We start from the raw sequence: 23,038 nt of genomic DNA on the forward strand, positions 1-23,038 counted from the left end.
ATCACTTGAACCTGGGAGGCAGAGGTTGCAGTGAGCCAAGATCGCACCACTGCACTCCAGCTTGGGTGACAGAGCAGGACTCCGTCTCAGGAAAAAAAAAACAAAAACAAAAACCACTTCTATCATCCCAGGAGGTTTTTCATGTCATATCCCAGTCAACTCCTCCCAGCCCCACCAACCACTGATCTGATTTCTGTCACTAGAGGTTAGTTTTGACTATTCTAAAATTTCAAATGAACATCATCCACAGTAAATAATATAGAAAGAAAAGGAGGGAGGGAAGGAAGGAAGGAAAAAATGCAGACAAGGATGTCCTGCAATAGGGACCTTGGGGCATGCCCCCACCCGCACAACATGAGCACTCACCTCCGCCACCATCTCCAGTGTGAGGTTGCTGCCCGCATAGAAGGCGGCCGGGCCAGAGGTGCCAAGTACATCCAGCACCTCAGCCAGGTCGGGCCGATGCAGCAGTGAGCCAGGTAGTGGCGGGCGGCCCGATGGCAGGAATGTCTCCCGGAAGCGCTCGGACATGTTGGGTGGCAGCTGTTCAGCCAGGGCACGGGCTAGAGGCAGGGACGGGAGGCTGGGCAGGGCGGGGCGCCAGGACTGGACCAGATGAGACGCGCAATAGGTGGGGTAGATGGGAGCTGAGTGGCCCACCCTAAGTGCCCCGACCCCCCAGGAGGCTGTTAAGTGTGAGGCAGGGATGTCTCAGGGCCCTTCCCAGACCCCCTCGTCTGAGGTCGCCTCCAGGTGAGGGTGGGATAAGGTGGGGAGGGGGTCTGAGGAGCAAACTGGAAGAGAGGGCCTCTCTGGCTTGGGCCCCAAATCTCAAAGATTCTACCCCTCTCCGTCAACCTCATGTCTCTCCCAAATCCCCAGGCCCCACTGACCTAGATCATGAGTCACGTTGAATCCGTCTTGGGCCACAGCTGCTGCGAAGGCCAGGACTTGGGACCATGGCAGCCTGGGGGGGCCGGAGAGCAGGGGGTGGAGGAGGTCCTGGGGGAAGGAGGAGGGGTCCTGGGGGGAGGGGGGTTCCTGGGAAGGAGAGTCCTGGCAAGGGAAGGGGATATTAGGAAGGGGAGTTTGGAAAGGAAGAATCCAGGGAAGTAGGAGAAGGCCACCCAAGGAGAGATGCAAATGGGGGTCCCTGGTCCCCAGGGGGAGGGTTGTTACCTGCCATACAGCTGGTGAGCTTCATGTAGCCCCTTCACCATTCCAGGAACCCCCACCAAGAGCCCAGGCTGGGCAAGGCGGGCAGGCGAGGGAGAGAGGAGACCAGGTCACTGGAAGGGGGGTGCTGGGCTGAACTCCGCAGAGCCCCAAGCCAGGGATGGCTGGCACAGGGGAGAGACACAGGCCAAGTATCCCAGGGGAGGGACAAGCTTTCCCAAGCAGGCACCCCTCCCATCTCCCTGACTTCCTATCGGCAAATGCAGAAAGGCCTCTTTTAGCTGCCATAGTTGAGGGATTTATAAATTAAGCAAAACCTTTCACGACCCAGGACATAATCAGTTTAGACAGCCACTTGTCTACATTGGATTTCACCAACCCCTGCCCTTTTTTTTTTTTTTTTTTTTTTCCTGTTACCCAGGCTGGAGTATAGTGGCGTGGAGTACAGTGGCAGGCTCACTGTGGCCTCCAACTCCTGGGCTCAAGTCAAGCGATCCTTGGCGCATGCTACCATGTCTGGCTCATTTCAAAACATTTTTTGTAGAGACAAAGTCTCACTATGTTGCTCAGGCTGGTCTCAAATTCCTGGCCTCAAGCAATCCTCCTGCCTTGGCTTCCCAGAGTGTTGGGATAACAGGTGTGAGCCACTGTGCCCAGGCAACCCTGCCTTTTAAAATGGTGGACAAGGGACCTTCATTTAACCTATTCAGTTTCACACCACCCTTACTCTGAGATCTGAAGGCTCAGGGGTGTGTTTGGCTTTTGCCACTGCACTAAGTACCGATTTTTCCAAGTTATTTGATTTCTTCTTTTTCTCTTAGCAGACAGTTGGTTTGCCTCTAGCAGTTCCCCTCTAATCTTTCAATATGTCAGGGGCTGGGAAAGTTACAGTCAACTAGCTCAGAGTGAGATGTGTGAGTTTTATTGCATCAACTTTGTGACATTTTGGGGTACTCAGTAGTCTTTTTTCTTCCTATGTGCCAGATAGGTAAGACTGCCAGAGAAGTATGGTGTTGCAGTATTACCTGTAATGAACCAGCCAAATTTTCTAGTTCATTATTTTATTTTGGGGGCTGCCTGTCTCTCTCATAGCCTAAGAGAATCCTGCTCAACTCTTTTTTTCCACTCCCCTAGTAAATACTTAGCAAATTAATGCTTGGGTTAGCAGAAGGGCAATGAAGAGACTCCCCTGAACTCTCTCTTCTCACCAGGGTCCCCACCTTGGTCTCCCAGGATCTTTGCAGGGTCTCTTCCCTGAGGGCCCCTGGTGCGGACTCCCGGAAATCAATTATGTGGCTCTCATTTCGTCGGATGTCATGTACCAGCATCACGCCCCCACTGGGAGAGACACAGAAGGGGAAGTGTGATGATAACATGCTACCTCTCTGTACAATTAACATGCCACCCCTCCACCACCAGTGATGACAGATGTAGGCTCAGTTTGTCATTTGGGGTCAGGTGTCTGAGCCCCCTCCCAGCATAATTCATAGACTCAGCCACCCTAAGAGGATGGGAGTGAAACCAAGAGGGTTGGAGACCCAGGGTCCATGGACTTCTTCTACCCTGTCACTGGAGACTTTAATCCCTGATTAGGAAAAGCCCAGAGACAGGGAGAACAGGATGTTCTGCCCCATGCCCCCACCCTGACCAGAACTGGACCCCTGCCAGCTTCCTGCACCTGTCTACTTGGTGTGTCCCTTGCCCCTCCTCCAGGACTGGATTATGTAAGGATAGAACATGCAAAACCAAAAGAGGAATTTCTTTGGTAAGGCTTGGAGACCTGATCTTACAGGAGCCAAGATAGGAACTCTGTCAGCTTGTTCCTTTTCTGTGGCTTATTTACTTCTAAGATGGGGGCTGCAAACTTAAATGCCCACAGCCAAATGACAAAATAAGGCAAGCAGGACAGAGAAACAGGAGGAAGTGGTAGAAACTATGGCAAACCAGACAGCGCATGCCCCATTATGGGAAGCAGCTTCTATTCCACTCCAGATAACTTCAGCCATGTGAGAATGTGGGCCCAACTTGTTATCGAATTTCCTGATTATTCAAGAAATGTTGGAAATCTGGATTTTTATGAAAATTCTTAACTTTTTAACAAGAGCAAACAAAATTTTAAGACAGTTCAGTGTCTAAACCAAACCAGTCTGTGTGCTGGGTGTTGTCCATGGGTGGCCAGTTTGCAACTTCTGTTTTAAGAGTTCTGGCCGGGCACGGTGGCTCAAGCCTGTAATCCCAGCACTTTGGGAGGCCGAGACGGGTGGATCACGAGGTCAGGAGATCGAGACCATCCTGGCTAACACGGTGAAACCCCGTCTTTACTAAAAATACAAAAAACTAGCCAGGCGTAGTGGCGGGTGCCTGTAGTCCCAGCTACTCAGGAGGCTGAGGCAGGAGAATGGCGTAAACCTGGGAGGCGGAGCTTGCAGTGAGCTGAGATCTGGCCACTGCACTCCACCCTGGGCGACAGAGCAAGACTCCGTCTCAAAAAAAAAAAAAAAAAAAAAAAAGGTTCTTAGCGTGGGGCGTATTTTTGGAAGACAGCGGGTCCAAGGCTTTCCATCAGACCCATAGGGATGCATGATCCTAAGAGTTTAAATATCTCTGCCTTAAGTGATGACAGTATACCTCCACCTGTGCACCTTAATTTATGGTTTACAAATTTCTTTTTCCAGTTTAAAAAAAAAAGCTTCTCAAAACACTTCCAGGTTTTCCATAAGGTAGCTTTGCTCTTCTGACTCCATCCAGGGAGAAGGGCGTGAAATTTGGTGTAGAAAGAAAAAATGCAAGGAGTTGGGGCCCAACTGCCACTCTCCCTAAGTTAGGAGTGCTCCACATGAGGCCTGCAGACCAGGAGGCAAGCAACAGGCCTGGGGGACCCCGACCTCCACTGCTCCTTACCCGCCCAGGCCAGAACTGTGGGGAGCCACGATCCCCAAACACAAGGCTGCTGCCACCGCTGCATCCACAGAAGATCCCTGTTTACTGAGCACCTCGATGCCCAGTGAAGTGCATCGGGCAGCATCGGTCACCACGGCACCCTGCTGGAAGATCTGGGAGGGGAGATAGGACTTGGTAGGGGCAGGAGGAGCTGTCCGCCTCCCTAGGGCACCTCCACTAGCCCCAGAACTCTAGGGGGGGATGAAGGTCGATGCCCTACCCTCTTGTTGCCTTGACTCTGCCCTCATTACCCCAAGTGCCTTCTAATAGATCGAGCCCCTTCCTTGTTCTGTCCCTCTCACGCCCTGGAGTTCCTCCCTTTGGGACCTTCCTCTCCCCCAAGTCACCACCCTCTGTCCCCTTCCACCACTCAGCCATTCCCCAGTTTCCACGGTTCCTGGGAACATTACCCCACTCCCTCCTCCCCAGTTCCTTCCCGCTCCCCATTTGTCCCCCTCACCTGGGGGTCCCCAAAGTAGATCTGCATGACCAGCGCCACGGTGACACCTGTGGCGAAGGTGAGACAGGCCGTGACGATGACCGTGAGCCCGTCCTGGCGGCAGGAGCACTCGGCTGCTGCCGCAGAGAAGGGGTCTTTGCGCGTCTCCCGTAGCGGCGACCCGTCTTGGCTGCCCATCTCCGAGGACGACGATGGCAGCCGCTGCAGCCGTGCTGACTTCAGGAAGGAGTCCGGGTCTGCAGGCAGGCAGCCAGGTCTGTCTGGGCACCTCCTACCTGGCCCTGCCCACCCTCCAGGCGGAACCATTCAGCGCTTTCTCTGCCCTGCCCCTGTCACACAACCCCCCCACTGGCTAGCACTACTCACCTTTCCTCATCTTTGCATGCACCCCAGGACAGGCGGGGGCAAAAGTGCCCGGCTGGGAAGAGACAGGGACCTTCCCAGCTGGGCAGCAGGGAGGCTGGATTCGTGCCCCTCCCTGATACCTAGGCCAAATTTCCTGGCACCCAGGGCCCAGGGCTGAGAACACTTCCTGGGGGGTGGGGTGGGGGTTCCAGCCCTCCCTGGAAATCGGATCCTGCCCCAGTTGGGGCTCAGCTTCTGTGCAAGGAGGCAGCTACAAAAACAGAGTAGAGGGACCCTCCCTTCCAACCTTACTTCAGTTATCCGTTCACTCATTCCTTAAATATGGAGAGCCCTATGTTAGGTGCCAGGGGAAGGGAACAGATAGTTCCTGCTCTCATGTGGTTCATAGAGCCCTGGAAGAAAAAGCCAATAAGCAAAGGAGTCTATAATTAAAAGTTGTGGCAGGTGCTATGAAGAAAAAGGAGGAAATGACAGAATAATGGTGGGTGGTAGGGGAGGGAGGATTCCTTAGCTGCAGAAATCATGGAAGGCCCCTCAGGAAGTGACTTTTAAGCTGAAAACAGGGATGAGAAGGAGCCATCTATAATGTAGAACAAGGAATGTGGAATGTTCTGGAAAGAGGGAATAGCAGATGCAAAGGCCCTAAGGTGGGAATGAGCTTGGTACATTAGAAAAAAAATAACCAAGGCCTGGGCGGCTCTGGTGTAGCAGGCATGGGGAAAGAGTAGTAAGGGTGGAAGCTAGGCCAGATACATGCTGAGTGCAGTGATTCACTCCTGTAATGCCAGCACTTTGGGAGGCCGAAGCGAGTGGATCACTTGAGGTCAGGAGTTTGAGACCAGCCTAGCCAACACGGTGAAACCCCGGCTCTACTAAAAATACAAAAATTAGCTGGGCATGGTGATGTGTGCCTGTAATTCCAGCTACTTGGGAGGCTGAGACACAACAGTCACTTGAACCCACGAGGTGGAGCTTGCAGTGAGCTGAGATTGTGCCACTCCACTCCAACCTGGGTGACAGAGTGAGACTCTGTCTCAAAAGAAAAGAAAAAAAAAAAGGAAGAAGATATGTGAGGCTCTACCAGCCTGGGGAAAAGCTTGGGTTTTACCCTAAGGATTATGGGAGGTCACTACTAGAGAGGCTATTTTTGTTTGTTTTTGAGAAGGAGTTTTGCTCTTGTTACCCAGGCCGGAGTGCAATGGCACAATCCTGGCTCACTGCAACCTCCACTTCCTGGGTTCAAGCAACTCTCTTGCCTCAGCCTCTCAAATAGCTATGATTACAGGCACATGCCACCACGCCTGAGTAATTTTGTATTTTTAGTAGAAACAGGGTTTCAGCATGTTGGTCAGGCTGGTCTCGAACTCCTGACCCCAGGTGATCTACCCGCCTCAGTCTCCCAAAGTGCTAGGATTACAGGTGTGAGCCACTGCACCCAGCCCACTACTAGAGAGTTTTAAGCAAGAATGTAAAACCATCTGTTCTGCATTTTGTTGTTGTTTGAGACAGGGTTTGGCTCTGTTGCCCCAGCTGGAGTGCAGTGGCACCATCTCAGCTCACTGCAACCTCTGCCTCCCAGGCTCAAGCCATCCTCCCACCTCAGCTCAGACTCCTGAGCAGCTGAGACTACAGGCGTGCCCACCACACCCAGCTAATTTTTGTATTTTTTGTAGAGATGGGATTTCGCCACGTTGCCCAGGCTGGTCTCAAACTCCTGACCTCAAGTGATCCACTCACCTCGGCCTCCCAAAGTGCTGGGATTACAGGCAAGAGCCACCGCGCCCAGCCTGTTTTGTGTTTTAAAAAGATCCCTCTGGCTACTGTTTGGAGACAGACTGGAGAATGATAGGAGTGGAGGTAGGAGAGAACTGAAAGCCCACTACTTGCTGGTGGCTATGGACAAGTCACTCAAGTCATGCACCTCACCTTCCTCATTCTAGTAATGGAGCTAATCCCTAACTGGTGGGATAGGGGTACAAGGATTCCATAAGGTGATGTGCACCCAGTGCACTATAGGTACTCACTCCAACTTATTTCTATTCCTTTTCCATTGTGGCCAGGGCTGAGACCCTCTTCCATCCCATAGCTCCCTTCTCTGAGTGTTATTAGCTGTGAACCTAGGTCCCTAAATGGCCTAAAGGTCCTAGGTGTTTGTGAACAGTAAAGAAATAGTCTGGTACCTTGACTATTATGCTATATTCACAATATGTTTTTTAAAGTTTATTCATTCAATATTTTTTTAGTACCTGCTACTGTGCACTAGGAGTATAACCCTTTTAAAAGTCTGTGTGATAATATTAAAAACTGACCATTTTATTGTTCTGTTTAAAATACATGGTTCACTGATGCCAACATAATAAACATCCAAGTTCCTTGTGGTGTTTAAAGGCCTACGTGATCCACAATCCCATCTTTTGTGTAAATAAGAAACCAAATATATAGATAAAATGATGATATATGCAACAAATGTTTATGATTACAGAAGTTACTCTTGGGGAAGGATACTGAAGATGGGAATGAAATGGGGTGGGAGTATTTTTGGTTTGAAATTTTTACCACTTACATGTATTTCCTTTTTAGAAATCAATACATAAACCAGGAGTGCTCGTGCATGCCTGTAAGCCTAGCTATTCAGAAGGCTGAGGCAGGAGGATCACTTAGAGCCCAGAAGTTCAAAGCTGCAGTATGATTGCAATATGAATAGCCACTGCACTCCAGGCTGGGCAACACAGAAAGACCCTGTCTCTAAAAAAAATTAACATCTATATTTTGAAATGAAAAGGAAAAATTACAGGGAGATAGGAATGGAAAAGGGGACTTTTTTATTTTTCCTCACTATTGCTTTTTTTTTTTTTTTTTTTTTACCATGAACATGTAACTTTTGTTTTTGTCTGTTTTTGAGACAGTCTCTCTGTCGCCCAGGCTGGAGTGCAGTGGCACAATCTCAGCTCACTGCAACCTCCACCTCCCAGGTCCTGCCTCAGTCTCCTGAGTAGCTGGGGTTACAGGTGCATGCCACCATGCCTAGTTAATTTTTTATATTTTTAGTAGAGGCAAGGTCTTACCATGTTGGCCAGTCTGGTCTTGAACTCCTGACCTCAGGTGATCTGCCTGTCTTGGCCTCCCAAAGTGGTAGTATTACAGGCATAAGCAACCGCACCCTGCTGTTTTTAAACTTTACCTTCAAAAAAAGGTTATCTTCTGAGAATCTCCCTCACTTGATAATATTTGCCTCTAACCCTCAACACCAGCACCAAAGAGTCTGTAAATAAATAAAACTGGAATTCATCCAAACAAACAGATGTTAAACACCCACTGTGGGCACAGAACTCTCCTTGGCCCCTAGAAACGTCTTTTGTTGTTGTTGTTGTTGTTGTTAATAGAGACAAGGTCTTGCTATGTTTCCCAGGCTGTTCTTGAACTCCCGGGCTCAAACAATCTTCCCGCCTCAACCTCCCAAAGTGTTGGGATTACAGGCGTGAGCCACTGCACCCAGCATTAGAAGTTTCAAAAGAAGTGCAGGAAAGGGTTTTGAACTTATATTTATTGATGCTGACTACGTATTAAGCATTTTACATATATTCCCTCATTGAAGTGTTCCCAAGACTTTATGAAATAGGTCCCACTCTCCCCACTTTACAGATGATAAAACTAAGATCGAGAAAGGTGATATTGCCCATCTCAGGTCATAAAATGAGTAAGTGGGCCAGGTTTGGTGGCTCATGTCTATAATCTCAGCACACTGGGAGGCCGAGGTGGCAGGATTGTTTGAGCCCAGGTGTTCAAGACCAGCCTGGGCAACATAGTGAGACTCTACAAAAATTTTTTTTAAAATTAGCCAGGCATGGTGGTGTGCACCTGTTGTCCCAACTACTTGGAAGGCTGAGGTAAGAGCATCACTTGAGCCTGGGAGTTTGAGGCTGCAGTGAGCCATGATCACACCACTGCCCTCCAGCCTGGGTGACAGGGTGAAACCCTGTCTCAAAAAATTTAAAGTAAAATATAAAATAAAATAAAATGAATAAGTGGCAGAAACAAGAGTCTGTGTAACTAGAAAGCCTCCTTCCCATTGCTCCACGTGGCATCAAGAGCCATTTCTACCCTTAGAAACCAACCTTACAAGCTAATTTTTGTTGCTATTTCTTGGTACTTATTGTTTTGTTTATGAGACATAGTTTTCCTACCAGGCTGGAATGCAGTGGTGTAATTTCAGCTCACTGCAACCTCCACCTTTGGCTTCAAGCAATTCTCATGCCTCAGCCTCCCAAGAAGCTGGGATTATAGGCATGCGCCACCATCCCAGCTAATTTTTGTATTTTTAGTAGAGATGGGGTTGCACTATGTTGGCCAGGCTGGTCTCAAACTCCTGGCCTCAAGCAATCCGCCCGTCTTGGCCCCCCAAGGTGCTGGCATTACAGACGTGAGCCACCGTGCCCGGCCCTACGTACGGTTTAATTTGTTTTCTCCAGTCAGATATAAGAATCCGGGAGATAAAGGTGACACGCCCCTATCATAGCTATTCAAGACTCTCTACTCCACCAGTCCATCATAAAGTTATTCATTTATACAATAAAAATATTTACTGAGTACCTACTACGTGCACTGTGGAACAGCTAGGGCAATAATAGTGTTGATTTTACTGATTGGGAAGAGCAACAGCAGGATACTGGGAAAAGATTAATTTGCAACCAGATTAAGATGGGAGAAAAGACGACAAGTTCAATTTTGGTTATTATAAATTTGTGGGAGACCAGAAGAAGATGTCTGGAGGCAGTTGGCCTAGTAGATATCTAATTTTTACCTTCAGGGCTCATCCCTGGTATCTGCTTAGATACCACTTCTTATTCAATTTTCTTTTAAGGAACATTCTCTCTCCTCAGCCCACTCCCTCATTCCTGACCAAAGTATATAATTCAGACTTGACCAATCAGAACAGGTACCTCTGTGCAGTAACAGGCATGTGAACAAAATTCAGGCCAATAAGACCCAAACTTTCTTCTTTTGCTGGAACTATTGGGAAAGAGAAAGGCTCTCTTTCTATTACACTTAAGTTGCTAAGTTAATAGGATGTAAGCCTGTAGCTGCTGGGGGCATCTTGCCCCCAGTAAAATGGGAGGCCTTCTGACAATGAAGCCCACCGAAAGAAGGCAGAGAAAAAGATGGAGAAAAGTCCATTCCTTTTTAGGTACCTTAATCCAGCTATGCCTGAAACCCATATCCCTGGACTTTTCAGTCGTGCTACCCAGTAAAATTCTCTTTTTTGATGTAGCTCAGTTAAGCTGGGTTTATGACAAAATAATCCTGAACAGAATTGATTATATAAGTCCAGAGTCTAGGAGAGTGATCTTGGCTAGAAGTTAGGGTCATCCCTGGCTTGTCGTTTACTCCCTTAAGGGGAGAATCACTAAAAAACTAAACTAAAAATAAATATATATAATATAAATTTTATATGTATACATAATTTTGAGACAGTGCCTCACTCTGTTGCCCAGGCTAGAGTGCAGTGGTATAATCTCAGCTCACTGTAGCCTCAACCTTCAGGGCTCAAGCCATCTGCCCACCTCAGCCTCCCGAGTAGCTGGGACTACAGGCATGCACCACCACGCCTGGCTAATTTTTGTATTTTTTGTAGAGACAGGGTTTCGCCATGTTGCCCAGGCTGGTTTTGAATTTCTGAGCTCAAGCAATCTGCCCACCTCAGCCTCTCAAAATGCTAGGATTACAGGTGTGTGCCACCATGCCCGGCAGAATCACCAAAGATACTTGAACCAGGGAGTGACATGACCAGAAGTGCAGGGCGATAGATGGACTGGGGTGGGGATAGGGGTAAGAGGTAGGAGGTAGGAGGTGCCTATGAATAATATTGATAAGAGAGGTTGGTGGTTTAGTCTACAGTGGTGATGACAGGGATGATGAGTAGGAATCTGAAATATACTTAGGAGGGGTGCAGAGAGCACTTGATCACCATTTGGAAGTGAGAAGAAAAGGAGTCCAGCATGCCATTCGTTCTTGGCAGACTGGGTGAATGGCAGTGTCATTAACGGAGAATGGCAGTGGAGGAAGAGCAGGTGCATGGGGAAGGGATATGAGGAGTTCAGCATAGAACACGCTAGAGACGAGGCACTTGCAGGACATCTGGAGACACAGGCCTGGGAGAGAAAGGAACACATGAGCTTAGAGCTCAGAAGAAAGTATTTCCCAACCTTGGAATGATCACTGTCTAGCTCTCTTTCCCACAGAGCCTGATGTGGGATGCCTGGCACTTGGGTTTAGGGAATGGCAGGCCAGAGGCAAGCTGGGCACAACCAAGGTCCTGGCTAAGAGGATGGTGCTGTGCCACTAGATGGCACTACCAGGTTGAGAACACAGGAGGCCATGTCAGCCTGCAGTCTGGTCCAGGTGAACCAAGGGAGTCTTGGGGCTTGGAAGTAGGATTAGGAGACATGGCATTCATATGATTACACTGATATGATGGCAACACACAAACCTGGCGCATAAATTTGGCATAAGTTATAAGCTCCCAGAAGCTCAGATGAGTAGGATCTTTGCTAGATTTCCGTACAGGTGAGGGCAGAGCCTGCACTGAACTTCCCAAAATACTCCCTGAGGTTTTGGAACTTGCTCTCTCCTACCATTATTTCATTCTGAGATCTCTCTCATGCATTTATTCATTCAACAATTATTAATTGAGCACCCAATAAATATATAGAGATGAGGTTTTGGGTTTTTTTTAATTTTTTTTTTTTTTTTTTGGAGACAGAGTCTCACTCTGTTGCCCAGGCTGGAGTGCAATGGCACGATCTTGGCTCACTGCAACCTCTGCCTCCCAGGTTCAAGTGATTCTCTCTGCCTCAGCCTCCTGAGTAACTGGGATTATAGACACCTGCCAGCAGGCCCGGCTAATTTTTTTTTTGTACTTTTTGTAGAGACAGGGTTTTGTCATGTTGGGCAGGCTGTTTTTGAACTCCTGACCTCAGGCAATCCACCCGCCTTGGCATCCCAGAGTGCTGGGATTACAGGCGTGAGCTACCACGCCCAGCCGGTGTATTTTTTTTTTTTTTTTTTTTTTTTTTGAGACTGAGTCTCACTCTGTCACCCAGGCTGGAGTGCAGTGGCATGATCTCAGCTCACTGTAACCTCTGCCTCCCCGGTTCGAGTGATTCTCCTGCCTCAGCCTCCCGAGTAGCTAGGATTACAGGCACCCGCCACCATGCCCAGCTAATTTTTGTATTTTTAGTAGAGATGGGTTTTCACCATGTTGGCCAGGCTGGTCTTGAACTCCTGACCTCAAGTGATCCACCTGCCTCAGGCATGAGCCACCGCGCCCGGCCTAGGGAAAAGGTCTTGATGCTGGAGAAAGGAGAGTGAACAAAACAACCATGATCCCTGCCCTCATGGGGCTTACGGACAAGGAGTAATCAGATAATTGCACAAATAGGCTGGGCGCCTATTTGTGCCCATAATCCCAGCCTGTAATCCCAGCACTTTGGGAGGTGGAGGCAGGAGGATCACGAGGTCAGGAGATCGAGACCATCCTGGCTTACACGGTGAAACCCCGTCTCTACTAAAAATACAAAAAATTAGCTGGGCGCGGTGGCGAGCGCCTGTAGTCCCAGTTACTCGGGAGGCTGAGGCAGGAGAATGGCGTGAACCCGGGAGGTGGAGCTTGCAGCGAGCTGAGATCGTGCCACTGCACTCCAGCCTGAGTGACAGAGCGAGACTCTGTCTCAAAAAAAAAAAAAAAAAAAAAGATAATTGCACAAATAAATAATCACAGATTTTGGTAAATGCTAAGACACTTACAAAGGGCCAGAAGAAAACATGTCAGGCAGTTCCAATCTCTAGGTCAAAAGAGACAGGCATTCTCTGTTGAGCTGGAAGAGGAAACTAAGGCCCAGGACAGGGTAGGTGTGCCCATTGTCGCTCAGTGAGTCAGGGCTGTATTAGGACCAGAAGCCTCACTCCTGACTACCGAATAAAAGCCCTAGCTTCAGGCTGATATCCATCACCAGACATCTTCCCACTCCTCTCCCTGCTGCCTCCTGATTCCACTCCCTTTGGAAAATAAGTTTTGATCTGCAGCCCTGACATTTGATGCCCATAAACCTCTCAACCCCATCCTCATTATCTCCTCACCCCCACCCCATATAGAGTGCAGTCCGGTCAGGTTGGCGAGGGCTGCTGGTTAGGGCCAGATGACCAGAAAGTGTAGAGGAGAAGAGAATTTGGGGCTCTCAGACTGGGAGCAGCTAGGGAAGGGCCAGGCCGGAAAAGCAGCATCTGCCAGGCTGGGAAGAGACAAGGCTCAAGTGCAGGCACTGCGAGGAAGCGCGAGTGAGGTAGAAGGATGCTCTAATGCCAGGAAGTGACGTGCAGGGACAGAGGGATGGGGGATGAAGGATGAAGAATGGAGGGGAGGATGGAGCTGGGCCACATGGCTAGGAGGAAGAGTAGCACGGAAGGAATGCACAGAGAGCTCTTTGCCCCCAGGTTCTTCCAATCCCTGTCTCCTCCCTCTCTACTCCCACTTCTCACAATTCCAGCAGAGGGCTGAGGGGAACACAGTAAAATTCTGGAGACTGCTTCCTAGCGAACAGAGTACTTTACTAATACCCCGGCCAGATCCGTGGCTTGGGGAGAGGTGGGGTAATCCACAGGACAGTGAAGGCGTTCTAGTCCCCAAGGACTTTGAGAGGTCATGCAGTCCATGCCTCAGTCTCCCAATACCCAGCAGAGGGGAATCATATTCTCTTTACCCCTCCCTACACATGAAGAGATTCTCCGCTTCTCTCAGACCCTCTGCTTCCCACAATCCCTGGCTGTGGGGAACTTCTCTTAAGGCATAGATTGGATCCCTCTTGCTGCAGTCTCTGACTTGGTTTCTCGTATCCTGTCCTCTGTGGCTAGAGAAAGGCCTCTTCTGGGTGATCACAGAGGTTCCTTAGGATCTCCCCTCCAACATTCCTTCATCCTTAGTTGGTTCTTCCCAGAAGGTAAGCCCAATCCCTTCTACTGCAGTCCCTAGCACACTCCCCGTTGTCGCATCCTACGCCTCCAAGGTAGAAATGCACCCCTTCCCCACCAAATAATTAACAGAGACAAGGGAGAAGAATGGAGAGGTCCAAGAAGATGGGGATGAATTAAGGAGATGGAGCTGGAGGTGGATGCTCTACACAGAAGAAGGAAGACCGGGACTTCCCAACGCAGGGCAGGGACGGGGCCAGCGGGCCTCACCGGTGTCGGGGTCTCCCAGAAAGGCGTCCTCGTCCTTGCGGCCCCTCAGCGGGGCCGCGGGCGCCGGCTCGTCCTCGGGCAGCCGCGGGAAGCTGGTGATGCTCATGTAGTCCACTGGCGAGTAGGCGCCCAGGGCGCTCTCCTGACTGGCCTCGTTCTCCGCCGCCATCCTCGCCCGCGCCCCCCAGCAGCGCAGCGCCCGCCGGAAGTGGCTGCGGCGGGGGAGTGGGAGGGCGGAGGGCGGGGCCTGAGCTTCGGGACAGCCGGGAGGGGGCGCCTCACCCCGCCCTTGGCTGTGTCCGGGTCTGACTCGCCCCCGCCTGCTCAGCGCTGTCAGCCTGCAGCTGGCACGCAGGTGCGCGTAGATGGAGAGCCAGGAAGGCAGCGCAGGGTCGAGGGGAGAGCGCGGAGCAAGCGAGACTTCAGTGGCTCTGCACTTTACGCAGCTCAGGGACCAAACCCCTTCCTCCTCCCAGTCTGAATCCAGCTAGTATCCTCCTCAAATCCCGGGCTTCCTTTTCGGACCCCAGACCTTTTCACTGACCGCAAATCCCTCTAGACCCCGACCCTGTCTCTGACCCCAAACTCCTCGGACCCCGGACCCCTCCTTGAACTCCGAGATCCTCCTCCTCCGATTTTAGACTCCTCCTCCGACCTTAGACCTCTTTTTCGACTTCAGACTCTGTCTTCACCCGCAGGCCCTTTTGAAAACCCCAGCCCATACTTCGTCCCCAGGCCTCTTTGACTGCAGACTCCTCTTTGGAGAACAGTTCCCTACCCTGACCTCAGATCCCTTCCCGCACCCCGACACTTCTGACTCCTCTTTCAACCTCATTCTCAAACTTTAGTGTGTGTTAGGGTCTTTGAAAGCGGATCCCCAGATTCCACTCCAGAGGTCATGATTCAGTAGGCTGGGATGAGGTCCTTGGAACCTGAATATTTACCATCATTTTAAGAGTTTTTGATGTGGTTCTGGAAAGGACACTTTGAGAAAGAAGGAGTGGTGGTAGTGGTGGTAGGGCAGGAATGGGCCAAGGTGGGGAATAGGTCTCCATAGTCTAAATGTCTGGGTTCTATTCTGCTACCGCTCAAACACTGTGTAATCTTGGGCAAGACAATTAATCTCCCTATCAGTTTCCCCATCTGTGAAATGGAAAGAATAATAGTACCCATTTTAAAGGGTTGTCATGAGGATTAAGTAATAGAATGGAAAGCAATTAGTATAGGGCTTGGCACCTACTCAATAAATGGCATCATCATCATCATCATCATCATCATCATTGCCTTAATCTGGTAAACTCATTCCCTCCAAACCCATCCATCCTCTCTCCACTTAGAAATTCCAACCACACTACAGCTTGTACTACTTCTCCATATCCAAAGATGAGGGAGGTTCCTTCTCTTACGAGGTCTCTGGTCCAAACTTTCATTGTGAAGTCCACAGGAAGAGAGAGGGGGCTGGTGAAGCCTCTATACACACATTCTTTCTCTTCCCAACCCCAGACCAGTCTCGGATAGCCTGAAGTGCTTGAAAAATCTACTATATGCACAGCAGCTGCAGTAGCAACTATAGACAGGAGGGGGAAGCAGTGTGTCGGGAACAGCTCTGGGGTTTGGTGGTAGGACTTGGGAGAGAGGATAGGAAGGAGAGGGCTACTCAGAGCTGTGTGGTAGGAGTGCCCAGGGAGGGTAACAGTCTATCACCAAAACGTGTACCCATTGTGTGTGCCTCTCCCCACCCCAGAGAGTTTTTATCTCCTCAGTGATGTCTGTAGGGTCCATTACACTACCCTGAGGTCTAATCCCTCCAGTGGGACCTTTCTCCACTCAATGAAGTCTGCGCCTTCTCAGTGATGTCCACTCCCACAGTGTAGCTGGTGGCTCCTCAGTGGGGTTTGAGTCCTCTGGTAGGGTCCATGTCTCCTTAGTAAAATCCATATCCTCTGTATCTCCTAGGGGAAATCCATGTCTCCTCACTAGGGTAAGTGCCCTTCAATGCCATTCATGTCCTATTAGCAGGGCCCAGGGCCCTTCAGTCAGATCTGAGAACCCCCAGCAACATCTGTGCTCCCTTAGTGGAGTCCATGTACTGTCAGTGAAGTGTGTGTCCCTTCAGTGCAGTGAATGTCTCCTTGATGAAAGTATCTGACCCCTTGGTGGGGTCCATGTCCACTCCAAGAGGTCTGTACTCCTTCAGCAGGCCCTGAGATTCCCGCCCTCCTCAGGATTGGGCAGACTCTCGGTCTCCCATGGGAAGATTTTTTTTTTCAGCTTAGGGTGTGCAAGGTTTACGGTCAGCTGGGCAAAGAGCAGGGAAGTAGGTGGGAAGGGAGGCTGGGCTAGATGGGGTCACAAGGCCTGTGTAGGCTTCAGGAGGTGGGAGCTGCCTGCTTCAGGCCTCAGAATCACTCTTGCAGTTAGAGATTTAAGAATCCTTCCTGCCTTGATAGCCAGTCTGTGAACTGATGGGTGAGGCGAGTCCTTCTTCATGGTGAGTGCAGGTGAGAGATGGAAGAGGGTCCTGCCTGACTTCTTTCTGGGGTGGAGGGGCTAGAGGGAAGCTAGAGGTAATTAAGCCCAGATTGTGGTGGTGGTGGTAGGGGTTTCCCTTGGTGAAGTAAAGAGATTGTGAAGGAAAAAAGAGAATGTGGGCTGGGTGCGGTGGCTCATGCCTTTAATCCTAGCATTTTGGGAGCCCAAGGCAGGCAGATCACCTGAGGCCAGGAGTTCAAGATCAGACTGGACAACATGGTGAAATCCAATCTCTACTAAAAATACAAAAATTAGCTAGGCGTGGTGGTGTGCACCTGTAATTCCAGCTACTCAGGAGGCTGAGGCAGGAGAATTGCTTGAATCCAGGAGGCAGAGGTTGCAGTGAGCCGAGATCGAGCCATTGCATTCCAGCCTGGGCGACAGAGCGAGAGACTCCGTCTCAAAACAAAAACAAAAAACAAGAATGTGAATGATTTTTCCTATTTGCACAGACTCTGATATTTTACAAGCCTTAGCTTCAAGCCTGATGAGGAAGTAAAAACAAATCTGCAGTCAAGGAACCTAGCTTTGACCCTAACTTGATCGTCATTTGCTCTCTGACTTTGCACCAGTTCCTTCCCTTTCCTGGGTTTGCCATTTGTGCAATTAGGAAGTGGGTTTATTATAAAAAACCTGAATGTGTCTCCTAGTCTTCACTTATTGAGTCTTGTACTTTAGATCTGGATGGAGATTTGTGAAGGCAAGGAGATTGAAGACATGTCCTCATAAGAGGGAGAAAATCTGAGCTGGCTCCAGGGTGAGCAGAGAGGGGGTGCTGTCACCAGAGCATGCCCTCAAGGTCATGGGAGAAGTTTTTCCGGAGGACGGAATGTGGGTGTGGCTCAGAGAAGGGGGAACTAGAGGAAAGGGTGTCACCTGAAAGGGACCCTACCCCACATGGCTTTCCAACTCAATGGGGTGATAGTCAGGACTGTGCAATCAGATCACGGGGCGGCTCCGCGATGGACCTTACTCAACTCCTCTCCTTAGTCCAGCCCCTTCCCTTTCGATCCCCGCCCTAACCCAACCCCTTATCTGTCACTCCAAGACCCCACCCCACTCTGGTCACTCCATGGCTCTGCTTCCTCTCCTGTCACAACCAGCCGGGTTACTCCCCATCACTCCATGGGCCCACCTCCTCTCCTGTCCCGCCTGGCCCCGCCCCTCCCCTGGCATTCTACGGTTCCACCCTCTCACTTGTCGCACCCGGCCCCGCCCCTTCTGCTTTCACTCTACGGCGTCACTCCTTCCGGCAAGTCAGCTCCGCCCCTATCCCGCGACTTTTACTTATAGTATTTCTGTCCTTGCTAACCTCGATCCCGCCCCAACCAGGCATGGCCCCGCCCCTCTGGCACCGCCCACCCGCCAGACCAAGCCCCGCCCCACTCGCCAAGCCCCGCCCCTCCATGGAGGCCCCGCCTCTAGGTCGGCCTGTTTTCCCAGTCCCGGCACCCGCCGCGACCGCAAAGGCGGCCACGGTTCTAGGAACTTGACGTGATGGGGCTTCCTGAGGAGCGGGGCCGGAGCGGCAGCGGCAGCCGGGGCCAGGAGGAAGCGGGAGCCGGAGGCCGGGCGCGGAGTTGGTCTCCGCCGCCCGAGGTCAGCCGCTCCGCGCACGTCCCCTCGCTGCAGCGCTACCGCGAGCTGCACCGGCGCTCCGTGGAGGAGCCGCGGGGTGAGGCCCGGCCCGGGTGGGCCTCGAGGTGTCAGTGAGGAGAGGAGTGGGGGCTCCCTGGGGGAGTCTGGGCTCCCTTGGGAAGCTGAGGGGTCCGTGAGGAGATGGAGGTTCTATGAAGGAAGAATTGCGGTTCTTTAAAGATGGAAAAGGGATTCCGGGAGGAGACGAGGCTTACATGGGAGCTGGGGAGTTCCTGGAGACTTGAAGGGTCCGTGGGGGAGATGTGGGTTTTTGCGAGGAGACGCGGGATTCCGTGAGGGAAGAAGTGAGGTTCGTTCAGATTGGGACGGGGAGGTCGGCCAGCAGAGTGAAAGTTTCGTGGGAAGAGAAGGGGAGTTCCTGAGGCGAAAAGAGGGTCTCTAAGGGGCGACGGGAGCTTTGAGGGGAGGAGGACCACCAATAGAACTTTCTTTGCTTCCCTTTCACACCAGCGCGGCCGCTGCCTCCTGAGATCTTTAACTTGTGAACTGTTGAGGGCAATAACGGGTCTGGTTCCCATCTTGGGGTCCTCAGATTAGTAATCGAGTCCCTGATCTATTTTTAGTATATCGGACATCCCAATAGAAATTACGCGGTATAAGACTCAACGAGTTACTACGATGTCAAGTTGTTTTATTTTTATTTTTTTAACTTGGGCTGGGATTGTATTAATAATAATTCAGAAGTTCTGATAGATGGTTCCATGTCTGTTAAAATGTATGAGGAAAATCGGCCGGCAGCAGTGGCTCACGCCTGTAATCCCAGCACTTTGGGAGGCCGAGGCGGGCGGATCACTTGAAGTCAGGAGTTCGAGACCAGCCTGGCCAACATGGTGAAAACCCCGTCTCTACTAAAAATACAAAAATTAGCCGGGTGTGGTGGCGGGCACCTGTAATCCCAGCTACTCGGGAGGCTGAGACAGGAGAATTGCTTGACCCCAGGAGGCAGAGGTTGCAGTGAACCAAGATCACGCCACTGCACTCCAGCCTGGGCGACAGAGCAAGACTTCGTCTCAAAAAAAAAAAAAAAAAAAAAAAAAAAAAAAGGAAAATCCCCCTACCCTTGCCCTCAGTCTGGGTAAAGGATATATATATATTTGTGTATATATATTTTTTGTTTGTTTGTTTTGAGACAAGGTGTTGCTCTGTCACCCATGCTGGAGTGCAGTGGCTCGTTCTAGGCTCACTATAGCCTCCAACTCCTGGGCTCATGTGATCTTTCCACTTCAGCCTCCTGGGTAGCTGGGACTATAGGCGGATGCCATGACACCCAGCTAATTTTTTGTACTTTTGGAGAGATGAGGTTTTGTCGTGTTGCCCAGGCTGGTCTTGGACTCCTGGCCTCAGGCTTTCCTCCTGCCTTGGCCTCCCAAAGTGCTGGGATTACATGTGCATGAGCTATCACGCCTGGCCCAGGAGTCAAAATTGCACCCACATTGGGAGGCAGCATGATGTTTGGTTGTGGGACAAGCATGGGCCATGAATCAAATCCAGAAAAATGTAGATTTAGACCCTGACTCTGCTATTCATTTACTGTGGGGTCTTAAGGCAAATTTTTAAGCCTATCTGAGATTCCTTTTCTTCCATCTATAAGATAGGACTAGTAATACTTGTCTAATGGGTTTGTATGAGGACTAAAGTGTGTAATAAGTACACACTATAATATGCCTGATGCACAGTACACATTCAATAAATAGTAGTTAGTCTGATAACAATATAAATTAAGCAATTACCAAGTAATGCAAGACAGGATTCAATCAAGTGTAAAGTGGTGGAGTTGGGATTTGAACCAAGACAGTTTGACTGCAGAATCCATATCCTAATAGCAATGCTATTCCTCTTCCATGACCCCACAGGATGCACTTCACCAAATTCCGTCAAATACAGAATTTCTACCAGGGAAGTAGCCTCCTAGTTTGTCCTCTCTTGCCTAGTTTCACCAACTTCAGTCTTTCCAGTAGATTTATCAAGACACCATTAGATTGATACTATGGAAATATGCTTTCAAATGTCACTGCAAAAACTTTCAATAGTTCCCTGTTTCTGGCAGTTTCTAATTAAAATTCTGCTTTTCTTTTAAGACCTCCAGATAATCTAGCTCCACTCTATCCTTATCTCCCACTACTTGCTACCACTCCCCTCATTCTAGATAGATCATTCTCCTTGATATCATGGATACACACTTACTCCCACTTTCTTGCCTTTGTTCATTTCCTTCAGCTTCTCTCTACCTAGTCAAACTCCACCGGTTCCAATAGAGCATTCCCTGATTATTCCAATTTATGCTCACCTTTTTCCTCTTCTGAATATCTTTAGTACTTAGAATCTATGCCAATCATCCAGATTCTGACACACACACAGCCTCTACCCAAAAAAAAAAAAAAAAAAAAAAAAAAAAAAACCCAGAAAAACTAAGTGTGCATAAAACTCAGTTTCGTAGCCAAGCATGGTGATGCACGTCTGTAATCCCACTACTCAGGAGGCTAAGGCATGAGAATTGCTTGATCCCGGGGGAAGGAGATTGCAGTGAGCCGAGATTGTGCCACTGCACTCCAGCCTGGGAGACACAGCAAGACCCTGTCTCAAAACAGAAACAAAAACAAAAACACCTCAGCTTTCTTCATTCCTTGTTGATGGACATAAATATGGTTTATAGTTTTATATACTATGTGCCTACTATTATCACTTAAAAATATTTTTGAGTATTTGTATTCTCGTTATTAGCTGTGTGGTCCTTGGCAGAGTTTCCTATGCTTCCTGAGCTTCAGTTTTCTCATCTATAAAATTAGGATAATTGATGTATACGCTGTAAGACCATAATGTCATAAAGATTAAATGAGATTAGTCCAGTCCCTGATACATGAATGGCATTTACAAAATACTAGCTCTCATTTGCTTTCTCTTTAATGGCCATTTATTATTCTATGGTATTACTACTTGTATTACTAGTTTTCATCAATTTCTTATTGTTGGGCTATTGGGTTGTTTCCAGTTTCACTATTATAGTGAAACTCTTTACTAATCCCTTTTTTCTTTGTGATTGTTTTCTTGAAGTCTATTCCTTGTAGTTGAGATAGCAGAGAAAAGGGTATAAAAAGTTTTATGGGCTGGGCGTGGTGGCCCACACCTGTAATCCCAGCGCTTTGGGAGGGCAAGGTGGGCTCCCAAAGCTTGAGCTCAGGAGTTTGAGACCAGCCTGAGTAACATGGCCAAACCCCATTTCTACAAAACAAACAATGTGTGCCTGTAGTTCCAGCTACTGGGAGAAGGGGAGGGAGCACAGCTGAGATGGGGGGATCACTTGAGCCAGGGAGATGGCGGTTGCAGTGAGCTGAGATCATGCCACTGCACTCCAGCCTGGGTGACAAGAGAGCGAGACTACGAACTGAAAAAAAAAAAAAAAAAGTTTTATGGCTCCTGTCATGCATTGCCTTGTTATCTAATAAGATTGTGCCAATTTCTTACAATGCCGTTATTGTGTAAGAGTATCTGTTTTCCCAGGGCCACCCAGACATTGGGCTTAATAATTTTTAAAATTTTTACGAGTTTTCTAGGTATGTAATAGCACCTTGGGGTTGATTTAATTTGGATTTCTTTAATACATTATAGGGTTGTACACTATGTGATTTAGCTTTCAGTTATGTTCTGTCTTGTACATTAAAAAATATTTCATGCATTAATCTTATCTCTCCAACTAGATTGTATAAACTGTAAATTGTATAACCTGAAACAAATGACTTAGCTTCTGTGAATTTTATTTCTTATAAAATGAAATGAGGGGGTGATAATCTGTAAGGTTACTTCCATTATTATGGTTCTAATTGCTTCTCTTTCCTCCAACTTGTTTTTTTTTTTTTTTTTTTTTTTTTTTTGAGACAGAGTCTTGCTCTGTTGCCCAGGCTGGAGTACAGTGGTACCATCTCAGCTCACTGCAACCTCAGCCTCCCAGGTTCAAGCAATTCTCCCTTCTCAGCCTCCTGAGTAGTTGGGATTACAGTCACCCGCCACCAGGCCTGGCTTTTTTTTTTTTTTTTTTTCTTTTAGTAGAGGCAGGGTTTTCACCATGTTGGCCAGGCTGGTCTCGAATTCCTGATTTCAAGTGATCCACCCACCTTGGGCTCCCAAAGTGCTAGGATTACAGGCGTGAGCCACAGTGCCCGGTATCCTCCAACTCTTGATTCAGTACACAGACTATCCTAAATTCTCTGCATTCATATGTTTTACCTGTGGAGTACATTTTCTGCAGAATAGCCAGGCAGATATTTTAAGAATGTAAATTTGATCATGTCACTCTTGCTTAAAACCCTTCACTGAATTTTCATTGCTCTTCGGATATATACCAAATTCCTTACTATACACAGAATTGCATGATTTGCCCAGTTTATGCATCAATTCCTGCTATTCCTTCCCTTATTCTCAGTGTTTCAGCCTCAAGGAGTTCCTCCTAACATATACCCTTGGTTCTCTCTTATCCCAGAGTAGTCCCTTTTTTTATATGGGAGTGGAGAAAAACTTCTATTCATCTTTCAGATTTTAGCAAAAATGTCTCAAGGAAGTTTAAATCTTGATTTAGTAATTGTGTAACCTTAGACAAGGTATTTAACCTCTCTGAGGCTTGAGTTTCAAGTTTATAAAATGAGAAAAGCCTCCCTCCTAGAGTTGTGGTAAGGATTA

At 49.0% G+C, this 23,038-nt stretch overlaps 2 protein-coding genes across 7 annotated transcripts in view; one reads left to right on the forward strand and one right to left on the reverse strand.

Moving 5' to 3' along the window:
- The window catches only part of GGT7 (gamma-glutamyltransferase 7), a 29,015-nt gene extending 14,621 nt beyond the window's left edge, over nt 1–14,394 (reverse strand). For 2 of the 6 annotated variants that reach the window (XM_008021536.3, XM_008021528.3), the window contains exons 1-7: nt 14,177–14,393; nt 4,577–4,812; nt 4,078–4,229; nt 2,397–2,514; nt 1,180–1,247; nt 894–967; nt 367–563 (exon numbers count right to left, since the gene is read on the reverse strand). In XM_008021536.3, the coding sequence (XP_008019727.1) occupies nt 367–563; nt 894–967; nt 1,180–1,247; nt 2,397–2,514; nt 4,078–4,229; nt 4,577–4,812; nt 14,177–14,345 (1,014 nt within the window). In that variant the 5' untranslated portion in view covers nt 14,346–14,393. Of the gene's footprint in view, nt 1–366; nt 564–893; nt 1,003–1,179; nt 1,248–2,384; nt 2,515–4,077; nt 4,230–4,576; nt 4,813–14,176 lie in introns of all 6 variants that reach the window. The other 4 variants (XM_037982840.2, XM_073008116.1, XM_037982839.2 and 1 more) reach the window with 3 other exon arrangements.
- A 3,731-nt stretch (nt 14,395–18,125) lies between these two features.
- Nucleotides 18,126–23,038, forward strand: part of ACSS2 (acyl-CoA synthetase short chain family member 2) — a 50,649-nt gene continuing 45,736 nt past the window's right edge. Inside the window, exon 1 of the mRNA XM_073008126.1 lies at nt 18,126–18,383. Coding sequence (XP_072864227.1) covers nt 18,206–18,383 — 178 coding nt within the window. The 5' untranslated portion in view covers nt 18,126–18,205. The remainder of the gene's footprint in view (nt 18,384–23,038) is intronic.

The sequence above is a fragment of the Chlorocebus sabaeus genome, chromosome 2 (assembly GCF_047675955.1).
Source record: "Chlorocebus sabaeus isolate Y175 chromosome 2, mChlSab1.0.hap1, whole genome shotgun sequence".
In the NCBI taxonomy this organism is placed as follows: Eukaryota; Metazoa; Chordata; class Mammalia; order Primates; family Cercopithecidae; genus Chlorocebus; species Chlorocebus sabaeus.